The sequence below is a fragment of the Nematolebias whitei genome, chromosome 12 (assembly GCF_014905685.2).
Source record: "Nematolebias whitei isolate Nwh7 chromosome 12, NemWhi1, whole genome shotgun sequence".
In the NCBI taxonomy this organism is placed as follows: Eukaryota; Metazoa; Chordata; class Actinopteri; order Cyprinodontiformes; family Rivulidae; genus Nematolebias; species Nematolebias whitei.
In genome coordinates, this window is record NC_056509.1 from 43200043 (window position 1) to 43212576 (window position 12534).

General features: G+C 42.4%; 1 protein-coding gene across 1 annotated transcript; it reads right to left on the bottom strand.

Annotated features, from left to right (window-relative positions):
• Nucleotides 1–238: 238 nt before the first annotated feature.
• LOC119418350 (toll-like receptor 5) lies at nucleotides 239–4281 on the bottom strand. The gene is made up of 2 exons (XM_037685619.1): nucleotides 4163–4281; nucleotides 239–2360 (listed from the first exon to the last, which is right to left on the bottom strand). The coding sequence occupies exons 1-2, from the start codon at nucleotides 4208–4210 to the stop codon at nucleotides 447–449; spliced, it is 1962 nt and encodes a 653-aa protein (XP_037541547.1). The 5' UTR covers nucleotides 4211–4281; the 3' UTR covers nucleotides 239–446.
• Between the last annotated feature and the right edge of the window lie 8253 nt (nucleotides 4282–12534).

Here is a 12534-nt window from a genome sequence, read left to right on the forward strand (position 1 = left end):
ATCTATCTATCTATCTATCTATCTATCTATCTATCTATCTATCTATCATCTTGGGGGAGCAGATGATGGGGGTTAAGGGTCTTGCTCAAGGGCGCAGAGTGGGGCAAATGAGGGTGGAGGCAGTTGTGGGTGTTTCATCTTTCCCACCTACATTTTTTGATGTCATTCCAGGGAGTTGAACCTGCGACCTTCCGATCACAGGCTGCCCTTCTCTAGCCTCTGCGCCACCACTCCCCCAGGCAAAGATTTGTAAATAAAGGTAAAAACATCAAAAAGTATAAAAGATAAAAATACTAAAGGTCACATTCTCGATCAAGCTGAGCGTTCAGAAAAATGAAAAGTAGCAGAAGAAAAGTTTGTAAAAATGCAAACTAATAGTGTGACTGTTCAGCAGCGTTGCACCGACCATCCTCTCAGACGTTTGGGAGGAGAACCTTGAAGAAAAGTCAAACCTCTTTCCATCTTTCATTTCCGTGCAGAGCGGCTCCAGCTGCTGCAGAGTAATGCAGCAGCGGCACGTTGTGGAAACCAGCAGGAAACGCACATCTAAGCTCCTGGACTGGACTCAGAAACGTCACGTTGGTGTGTTTCAGCCACGTCAGGAAGTTCTGCAGGTTCGAGTCGCAGCAGAACCCGTTCATGGAGAGGTCCAGGAAGCTGAGGGAGCTGAAAGCAGCGGGATCGGGGGAGGCTATGAAGTTGTTGGACAGGTGGAGAGATTTTAAAGTTTTGGGTAAAACGCCGGGCTCGACGTAGGTCAGGGAGTTAGACGAGAGGTCCATCCGCACCACGGAGGTGAGGCCCCTGAAGACGCCTCGAGGAAGAGAGCGCAGACCGTTGAAGCTCAGGTTGAGGCTGGTTACGTTCCCAAAGCTGTCGAACAGATTCAGGCAGTTCCTCTCCGCCCAAATGGACTGCAGGGAGCTGCTGTGAAGATCCAGGAACTTCACGTGGTTTGGGCGAACGTACCGGTTGAGGAAGCACCGCCCGATGGCGTTCCCGCCGTAGAACAGCGTCCGCAGGTGTTTCAGCTCGCCCCAAAGCGTATTGACGTCCCCCAGGTTCGTCAGCCGGTTGTCCTGAACGTTCAGATGTTTGACGCTGCCCGCGAACCGAGTCAGATCGTTGGCCACCACGTGCGAAGCCGTGAGCTTGTTGTCGTTTAAATCTAGACGCTCCAAACTCGGTAGGGACGCGGGGAAGCCTATTTGCCTCAAGGCGTTGTCGCCCAGGTGTAAGGATTTCAGGTGGGGGAGCTCGGCGAACGAGCGGGAACCCAAAACCCCGATGTGATTGTGAGACAAATCCAAGACTTCCAAGTGTGCGAGGTGGGCAAATGTGTAGGAGTGGATTTCCCCGAGCAGGTTGTGCGACAGGTTGAGCACCTTTAGATGACCCTGAAGACCTTCGAAGGCGTTCTTGTGTATCTGGTTCACGCGGTTTTGGGAAACATCGATGGCTGCGGCTTCGCTCAGCGGACTAAAAACCCCTTGCTGCAGAGCAAAGATGAAGTTTTTAGATAAATCCAAAGACAGGACGGAGCTGTTCCTCAGGCCTTCGAACGTGCTGACGTCTGGATCTGGGAGGTTGTCGAATGAAAACGATTTCCCCATGTGCCCCGAGAGCTTAAGGTGGGATATCTTCGTCCCTTCGATGGCTTTGAAGAACATCTTCAACTTATCGGGGCCAAGCCCGTTATCGGACAGGTCGAGCGTCTCAAAAGACGTTCCTCTGAAAGGGTTCCCACATTTCTGCCAGTCGAAGCTGTGACTCAGCATCGCCCTTGGGAAGACAGAGCTCAGGTTCAAGATCTTGAAGTGCTTTCCTCTGAAACCAGCCAGATCCGGCTCACAGATTTTGTCAATGCTGTTCAGCATGAGATTCAGATTTTCCAATTTAGTCATGTTTGCAAAGAACATCGCAGGCTGAAGTTTCTTGATGTGGTTGCCAAAGAGGTTGAGAGTCTGCAAAGAGGAAAGCGGCTCCAGATAGTTGTCCGTCAGGATGGAGTCATTACGCTTGCAGTTGTTCAGCTGGAGATTCTGCAAGCTGGAGAGTCCAGCGAAGGCCAGCGGTTCCAGCAGGAGCCGGCTGTTGGAGCCGAGCACCAGCCTCCTCAGGCGCTTCTGTCTGATGAAGGCGTTGTTCCTGATGAGGAGCGGGACCAGCTGGTGTCCGAGGTCCAGTTCCTGGAGCTCCTCCAGGCCGGACAGCGAGGTGGCGTTGATCTCACGGATGCGGTTCACCTCCAGGAACAGGTGGGTGATGCTGGGAGGCAGAGGAGGGACCTGGCTGAGGGTTGAAAGGCCACAGCGGGCCACTGAGCCCACAACGATGCATGCTGGGAAACAACCTGGCATCTGAAAATAAAAATTAAAACATATTTATGCAGGAGAGTTTTCAGCAATTTCCTGAATTATTCATTATCATAAGTCCTTGGTCATTTAACACTTAACTTTAATATATTTTATTATGAACTCTCAACATTTTTTAAATTTTGTTTCAAAACCGATGTCCCAGTAAAATTTTAAAACTACTATTTTTTTTTTATTTAACTTAAAATGTTAATCTTTCATTTTTGGGAAAGTTAAGTAAAGCAGCTCCACTGCATACCGATGATTTTGTTCAATTTATTTTAGAATTTGTTTTACCTATGTATTAGTTATTAGTATTTTACATAAACTTGTACTGAAGAAAATATTAGAAACAGTTTAAAAATACAGCACAGTACTTGGAAATGTAAAACAATAACTCTGAAAATATGATTAGGACAGAACAAATACAACCATTAACCTAGAGGAATTGCATTTCCTGTGAAAATGCAGTGTGAATGTTTTTAGCTAAAGAACTTGCTGAAAAACAGCTGGAATTAGCTAAAAACATGCTGAAATGAAGAGTAAGCCTAAACTAGCAGAAGAATACAGAAAGAACATATATTTGCTGAATAAGGTTTAAATAAGCAGAAATGAGTTCCAACAATTGGGAAATTACCGGGTAGCTTAAAAAGGTTGAAAAAAACATACATGAAAAGTAGTTGAAAATACAAAAAGAAGCTTAAACTAGCAGAAGTAAATGGAAGGAGCTGAAATGAGTTTGAAAAATGTAGAATAAGCTGAAAATGCTAAAATTAACATATAAGAGCTAAATACATAGCTGAAAGAGCAAAAAAAAAAAGCTGAAAAAAAAACAGATAAAAGCTGAAACAAGCATAATAAGCTGAAATTGGCATAAATAAGTTAATTAGGCTGAAAGTAGTAAAAATTACCATGAAAAACTTGAATTTATTTGAAAACAGCTAAAATTAGCTAAAAAAAAACTAGCTGAAAAGGTAGAACAAGCTTAAATTAGCATAAGAAAGCAAAAAGAACGTTTGCTCAATTAGGCTGAAAGAAGCAGAAATTAATAAAATAAAGTGAAAATTATCTGAGAAAAGCTAAAATTAGTAAAAAAAAAATACAGCTGAAAAGTACTTTAAAAAAGGCAGAAAGAAGCTTAAATTACCAGATGGAAGTGGAGAGAGCACAATTTTACTAAATTACGCTGAAAAAAGTTTAAATGAGTGAGGAAATAAAAAAGTGTGGAATTAGCTGAAAAAGCTGAAATTTGCACATAGTAGCTGAAACAGTAGAAAAAGCTGAAACTTGCATAAATAAGCAGAAAGGAGTATAACAAGCTGAAATTGGCAGAAAGAAGAAGCACAGAAATGTTAGCAGAACAAATCTAAAATGAGCACCAAACAGCTGAAATTAGCTGAAATTAGCCGAAAGAACGTTTAAAATTGCACAAGGAAGCTAAAAGAAGCTGAAGCAGAACAAAATGTGAAGGGAGCGGTGAAAGGTTGCAAACAGATCTAAAGATTTGAAGGATGTAAAATGAGCTCAACTCATTTTCTATGAGAAAAACACGGCAGAAAAGGCTAAATATTTCAAACAGCTAAAGTTGCACCAACAATAAAAGTCATAGCAGGATTGTCCTGAACGAGCTGAATGTTTTGATTTATGATCTGCTGAAAAAGGTTGAAAGCTACGGGACGAGAATTGCGTAGAAAACATATGGAAGACAAATGAATAGTGTGAATACTTCATAAACATTCATACAAATACACAGCAGTTATGAGCCAGGACTGATTTTAATGCTGCATGTTTGACCGTTCAGTGTATACCTGCAGGAAAACACAGACTGCAACCATCTGAATCCAGAGTGTCCTCATCTTCACGCTGCTCACAGAAATCCACTTCAATCGTCTCAGATCCAAAAAGATTCTGCCTCTGCAGAGCAGCACCCTCTGCAAGGCTCTGCTCAGGAGGGGTTTTATTTGGGATTGCTTACGTCAACGTTCTCGTAGAACAGGAATTCCCGTTTTTTGTTCTCCAGACTTACAAAAGTCAGGGAAGTCCAGTCCAGCTGAGTGTTTGCAGTCCTCTGTTGTTGTTTAACCACTGGGGTTCTGCGTTGCACAACCGGGGCTTTCAGAAACGTGCAGATACCGAGATTGAGTTGTGCAAGAGACATTTTCAATGTGGCGTTCAGGACACATGTTGAAAATCACATGTAGAGTAGATGTTAAAGCTGAACAATGTCTTACGAAGAGTATTGATTAAAAGCCCTGCCTTTCATGCCAGTTTTAAATTAAAATCACTTTAGGTGAGAAAAGTAATGTGATATTGCAAGATGTGACGCTCAGAGTATGTGTTGGTAAAATGCTCAGCTACTACCACGTCACGTGTGAGATTAGATTAACTGAACTGTAGCCATCTTTGTGTTGGCTACTGTTGATTATCCGTGGCTCTTGAACTCGATTAACTAAGAACTTTGGATTTAATTCTAGTGGTTATTTTCCAAGAGATGCATCCAGATCAGCTGGGGTTCATGAGATATTTTACTAACAGACACATTATTAGGTTTCAACAGACGTTTGTCACAAGAACTGAATACCCAGAGTGAAAGGACTGAATATGAACAACTCAACAACAGGGAGGAAAGTTCAGTGATTTTATTTACAGTGAATAATACCACAGGAACCCTGGGGAGCAAGGAGAAGGGTCAGCTCTGGAGTTCAGCAGGAATGGTTTACCGTATGTTCCGGCCGATAAGTCACACTTTTTTTGCGTAATTTGCACGCCCTGCGACTTAAAGGCCGAAGCGACATATTAATGGATTTTTTCCCCATATTTATAAACCAATTTTTGTCTGAGATCTGACCGTTTTCATTCATTCTGACTGGGGAAAAAAAAGGAGCAGTACAACTTTCCACCACTTGATAGCAGCAGAGTAGTAGTAGCAGTATGGCATACTGTTGTATCATGTAATAGGTAAACGTGGCTATAATGACAAATTCTAAAAAGTTCAAGACAAAAACAACTGAACTTTATTATACTTTACATTATAGTTTTTTTTCTTGAACTTTTTTGATTTTACCATGTCCTGGATAACTGAGAATCTTCACCAGCTATTAATGATACAATCGGCTTGCCATACCCTCCCCACCTTCATTCTGCTCGCTGCTTGGACCCGTCAAACCAGCTGCACCGCCCCGGCGAAATGCAGCTAATTTGACAATTAAAGTGCATTTATTAAGCAAACGTTACACTGAGACACACATTTACTATAATTTCGAGCAAACAAATAATTGTTTTGAGGCATTTATCTTGTTAAATTTGCACAGCGACTCGTCGAGTGCACGTGTTTACTTCCGCATATCATGTTTTGAAATGCAACTGATTTGACCGTCAAAGTGTATTTATTAAGCAAACGTTAGGCTGAGACACACCTTTACCATAATTTCGAGCAAACAAATAATTATTTTTGAGTGTTAATCTTGTTAAATTCTTGTTACAGTCCTCCCGTGCACACTCCTGGGACCGCCATTTGGCAGCCCATCGATTTTTGGCACAACACAGGCCCACATTCCCGGGTTGTCAGCGGTGACGCATAATAGATGCAATGTATACGACGAAGAGACATATTTATGGATTTTTCCACTTTATTAGACAAATACAGACTGATGTGACTTATAGGGCGGAGTGACGTGTCGGGTGGAAAATACGGATAATTAGATTGTCTTCTGGTTCTTACTGGTCAGAGAATGGTTGTTGGAGAACGACTGGTTCCAATAATCCTGTGCAAACAAGGCGTCGTCCAGAGTGGAAGATGGTCTCTGGTGGGTGAGTGCTGGAAGGCGATGAAGACAGCTGAGGAGACCACAAGGAGGTTTCTAGAGTTTCACAAAGGAGTCCAGGAACATGTAGGTCTCAGGAGGTTCACTGGAAACAGCAAAAGACACAGGTAAGTAATCTTAGATCATATATGGAGCAGCTGATTAACGTCTCAAAAGCTCAAATCTCAACTACAGCCCCAAATACTAAATGAGTTGAAAAGGAGGTGCCATGGATGCATTCCCGTCTACCTGGAGGCAGTACTTGAGTGCCTGACTGCAGAGATCTTGGAGGTAGCGGGAAACGCAGCTTGTGACAGCGGGAGGACCAAGATCATCCCCCGGCACCTGCAGTTAAGTCTGCGGCAACAAGGGGCTCGGCAGGCTGCTGGGAGAAATGGCCACCGCTCAGGGAGAAGTTCTGCCTGGCATTCAGGCAGTCCTGCTGCCCAAGAGACCGAGAGGTCTGCTGGGTCTGGGTGAACAGATTGACATCTGTAGCCAGTTTTTTCGGATCTGCTGTGGGACGGACTGCTACAAGAGATCCTTCCTGCCCAAAGACATCAGCATCTAGAACAACTCTAATGAAACCAAGATGAGCTACAACAACAATTAATTTCCCTTTGGCATTAATAAAGTATATTTGAATTTGAATATATTAAAGGGCTACAAGAACAAACCATCGGCAGGTAATGCTCCAGTGTCGAAGAGCAGTCATCAGATGCCTTTTATACCTGGGCCTCTCATCAAGGAGATTGTTCTCATGTGTGTTAGTTTGGCGACATCTAGTGACCTCAGGATGGAAGTGAAACTGGAACTCCCCCAACATGGGATATCTAAAACGGATTGAGGTATAGGTATGTCTTTGTTTCCTAAAGTCAGTTGGCTGTAGTGGCAAAAAGTCTTCTGTTACAAAAATATGTGCTTGTTTATTTATTTTTGTTTATTACACAACCACAGAAGTATAAATCTGGTTTGGCAAACTCATTGGTATTTTTTTATGTAAATTTTCAGACAAAATGCATTCACTTACTGAAGATAGCCGACTTGTAAATAGGAGAACCTGAAATAATTTGTTTGTCAGGTTATGACAATGCGATGCATATTGTTCATCATTTCCTTAAAACGTTGTTCTCCTTTTAGACCGACAGTTTCCCTATTCTGCCATAAAGCGTGAAATAAATTTCTCCCATACGCAAAGAAAAAATATATAATGTTGATAGATTCAAAAGGCAAAGTTGTTTTAAAAGTTGTGGGGAAAAAGATATTTTGGTTGTCAGATTATTTTTACATTTTACTTCTTAGATGATTTTTAAACATCGTTTAACAGTCCATTACTGGGAATATGAACATGTGTGTCTGTGTGTGAGTTCGTAGCTAAATCACACGGGGCTGGTGAATTTCACAACTTCTGGAGAATAAAGCTTTGTCAAATACAATACAGTGAGGAAAAGGAGCAGATGCTGTCTGACTCTGGGAGTGCGCTGGTGAAAACTGATCAGCTTAACGTCTCAGAGGTAACTTTACTGCTATAAAAACTGCTCATAAATGAAAGGTGGGGATGTTATCACCTGACCCCAAAGGCAAAAAGGTCTTTTTTGCCCATCTCTAAATGTATCTCCCAGTTGTTCAACCTGTGCTGTACCTCATCTAATTCCTAATCTTGTCACTCCTAAGGAGAACCTCAACATCTTCATTTCTGCTACTTCCAGTTCTGTCTCATGTCTTTTTGTCAGTACCACAGTCTCCACCTGTGTCTTTGCTGCCACCCTTTTGTTACAAACCACTCCTGAAATTTTTCTCCATCCATCCACTCCTACCTGGACCCTCTTTTTCACCCATTTACCACACTCCCCATTTTCTTGGACAGTGGACCCCAAGTACTTGAAGTCCTGTACCTTGTGACCTCTGCTCCTTGTAGCCTCACTGTTCCACCAGCTCTGTCTTACTAAGGCTTACTTTCATTCCTCTTCTTTCAAGTGCATATCTCCTCCTGTCTAAGTTCTCTTCTACTTGTTCTCACCGCAGATCACAATGTCATCTGCAAACATTATAGTCCACGGGGATTCCTGTTTGACCTCATCTGTTAATCAGTCCATCACCAGAGCAAACAAGAAGGGGCTCAGAGCTGATCCTTGATGCACTCCCACCTACACCTTGAAACTATCTGTCACTCCTACAGCACATCTCACCACTGTCCTGCTGTCCTCATACATGTCCTGTACCAGTCTAATAAACGTTGGTTACGTACTGTAACCCTAGATTCTATGAGTATAGGCATAGCCCTTTAAGCTCTGGGCCTCACTGGTTCCTAATGGCTGAAGAAAAAAGCTATTTGGGAGCCGATTACCCGGTCTCACCGTAATTTATATGGACCAGGGGCGAGGCCCACACACAGCAGGTGGGCGTGGACTAAAGTTTTCAGTGCTGCACTGCGCGCCTAGGGATAAACCCACTAGCGACAGTCTTAAAGGGCGAAGCCTATACAAAATAGAACTTCCCTGCCACTCCAGATTTCCTCATGCACAACACAGGTCCTCCCCTCGGCACGTCACATTCATCCATCCATTATCTTTACCCGTTTATTCCATTTTGGGTCACGGGGGTCGCCGGTGCCCATTTCCAGCAATCACTGTGCGAGGGGCGGGGTACACCCTGGACGGGTCGCAAGTCCATCACAGGGACACATAGAGACAAACGAAACAAACAACCATTCACTTTCTCATGCACACCTAGGGACAATTTTAGAGTTACCAATCAGCCTAACATGCATGTTTTTGGTCTGTGGGAGGAAACCGGAGTACCCGGAGAAAACCCACGCATGCACGGAGAGAACATGCAAACTCCACCCAGAAAGGCCCCTGGACCGGGGTTTGAACCAAGGACCTGCTCGCTGAGAGGCAGCAGCTCTACCGGTTGCGCCACCGTGCTGCCCCCGGCATGTCACAATTTTTCTAAATTCACAAAAGATGCAACAAAGTTCTTTCCGACCGTCTTTCTACTTCTCCATCAGCATCTTTCAAAGCAAAAGATGAACTCGCATGTTTGGGTAAGTGCTTTATGCCGGACGCCCTTCCGTTCCGACAACTAAAAGCTGTGAGCAAGCGTAGACAGTCATTTTGGGCGAGGAAACGGAGAGCATTAAAGCGAAGGTTGATGCTAATGTTGTTTTAGCAAATAAAACCAACAACAACAAAAAAAATTGTACGTGGCGAGACGTTCAGAACTCTCCCCAAACAATCATTTAACGATGAAACTGTGTTAGAAGCTTAAAAATGCCAATAAAACACACAAAAAGGCGTATTTTGACAGTCATCAGGGGCACCATTGGGGGCACAACAAGTTTTTACCCAGGTCCCTCCTACAGTTTAACACGGCCCTGTCGAAAGTAAAATATTTCACCCCCTCTTGTTGAATTAAGCCGCATTTATGCGTCGTACCTATAATATTTCAATCTATTCTGGTTTTTATGTGTGCTCGTTTAGAATCAGGAGCGAAGGGGTGGAAACAGAAGAGAGGAGTGACTTTCGTTCAAAAACAGTCCGTCATCTCGGCACCGGCGCAGCGACATGCCTCTTCACGGAAATAAATAACGGGACTGGTGAGCGGTACCATCCGAACCCAGGTGGAGGGGTCACAGGAGAACACGGCGAAATCAAACGGGTGACCACAGAGAGGCAGAGCCCCACGTTCCTGTGTTGATGATTTGGTAAAGAATACCTGCCGAAAATAGTCCCGGTGAGTAGAGCTCGACTTTCAAGGCTTCTCGAGGGCACACGACACGGTCTGATGGGCGCAAGTTAACGATTTAGTCGCCTTAAACTTTACTTTTGGTGCTAAAATAAGCAGAAGTTTGGTCGTGAGACGTTTAAGGAGCGCATTCATTCGGGGGAACAAGGTGAGCAGGGAGTTAAACTTTTCTGCAACATGGCCGCCGAGTTGTCGCAAAACTAGCTTCCCCCCGAAGTTTGGCAGAGCAAAACAAAAAATGCTAAACTTACACAAACCTTGTTTTTATTTATTTATTATCGCTTTAATGGGAGCCCATTGTATATTATCGATGGTGTTTTGTTGTTTTTTTAAAAAGGGGTGTCTGTGCCAGATAAGTCAAGCCCACTTTTTTTTAAATCAAAATTGGTTTTCGTGCCTTCCATCTGTGGCAGGAACGACATTCCATTCAAAAACCAGGCAATTGTTGTTTCATCAGGCTTTTTCTCCAACATTTAAAGTTGGACCGGATATATTAATGCTTTCCTGAAATCCTAACCGTCCGTTAAGAAATTCGGCTAACCATTTCAAAGATATTATAAAAGCAGTGTACAAATATTGTGCAATATCTCCTTGATTGTCATTATATAGTACTGCAATATAATTCCACATGTCCTTCACAGCTGTGTTTAAAAAAAGTGAAAAGGTAAAATAACCAAGAAGGTAAAAATTGGTGATATTAATATTGCATATATATAAAAAAAAAATTATTAGGATTTTTTATTTATTATAGAAGATAAAGATGACATTCTTTAGCATTATGAATTGAAAAGTGCAAATGTGTAACGGTTACAGTAAATGAATAATATGGATATTTCCAGTTATAGATATTGTGAAAGTTTATTTATAGTAGCTTTTGGAAAGAAACTGATCAGCATTATGGTAATCAATCAAATAATCAGTCAAACTTTATAAAGCACCTTTCACACGCACCAAGTTTTACACCAGATACACAGAACTGAAAAAGGAAAGCAACAAACAAGTTAATTTAAAACAGCAATGACTTGTAGAAGTATTAAACAATAATATCTCACATGTGGGGGACTGAAAGAAATGTTCTTTATAGAGGAAACACCAGATGAAGGTATTAAAAATGTAACAAAGCACGAAAACATGAATGAAATAAGTACTACTACTAAAAAAAACAAGTAGAAACAAATTATAACTGAGTATAATCAGCTGAAGTGAGATGTCTTGCTAAGCTGACCTTTTATGTAAACACATTTGTTTACACCCAAATTTGACAAAATGAAAAGCCAAACAAGAATTAGCCCCCCCACTTTTTCTATCATCCACCAGTCTGCACATAATAACTAGGTTTACCTGCAGGGAGCTCTTTGTAGTGTTTTAACAGCATCTTTTCTTTTTATTGCACGTGGAAACACTTGAGCTCGGTTTAGAGCGGCGCTGGAGCGTGTCGCCGTCTTCGCTGTGGGTGGGAAGATCATCGCAGTGAGGATGCAACCTGTGATTACTCTGGTTTATGTAATTTCCCAGGGATTAAATTACAGTCAAATTAAAGCGTTCTTCATTTTGCACGTAGGAGTAATTGTAACATTCTCAGGGACCTTGGAGCTCTTCAGCAGGTCAATGTTTTTTCCATGATTGGTGCTTCCGAGTTAAGTAGTTTGAAGCGTCGCCGCGAGTGGGAAATGATAAGACCCGTTTGTTTCTTGCAGGTAATTGTCTTTTTATGCCTCTGCTTGGGTGTGTATTTGCATAGCGGCTTGGTCTGAATTCCTGCGCAGGTTATTTTGAGGTCGTCGACACCGCAGGATGTTTGCCCAGCTCTCCTGTTTGTATATCCTCTCTGCAGCCTTGCACGTTTAAGTGCAATCACAGCAAATGGCTTTGCTCAGATTAGAATATGCAAAACAGCTCAGACTCCGACACTGATGTTGGGTAGAACGTGTTCAACCCAACAACGAGCATCCTGACGGTTTGATTCTCTCTCTATCATAGAACTTAACTTTCACTTCCTGTCTCTTTGTGCTGTGTTTTCTTTATTTAAGTGTTTTGTCTTTGACGCTCTTCCTGCTTCTTTAACCGTCTCAGTTTCTCTCTTCTTCGCTTCCTTCCGACTTCTTTAATTCAGCTCGTTTTCCCTTACTTGTCTACATCTTCCTCAGCCTCTGCCCCGGCTTGTCGCTCTCCATTTGGATCGTTGAAAATGTAAATCAGCCGGAGTTAAGGCTGATGTATAAAAGGACACACATGCTGTCATTATGTGCTACTTTAGTATAACATTGGATATCCTGACTGGAAAAAAAAAAGCAATGAGCTAAACAATGCGAGGGCCTGTGTTGGTGAGGGCGTGTTGCTTCAAGTACAAGTGAGAAATATGATCCACGAAAGAGTTTGAAAGGCTTTTTATCCACCCCATCACTTTAAAGTAGTTTAAATATCACATTAAAGTCTGTATTGTTCCTGCAGCAGGGACTCTTTTGGTAGTATTTAGCTTCAGAGAAGGTGTGGAAGCCTTTGGTTTGACTGTAAATACATTCAGGATCTTTTGTTCATGACTTCCATGAAGGAATGAATGTTTTGGATAACTCCTCGGAGCTTAAAATACACAGAACAAAGTTTAATTTGTTTATTTGAATCGCGTTAGA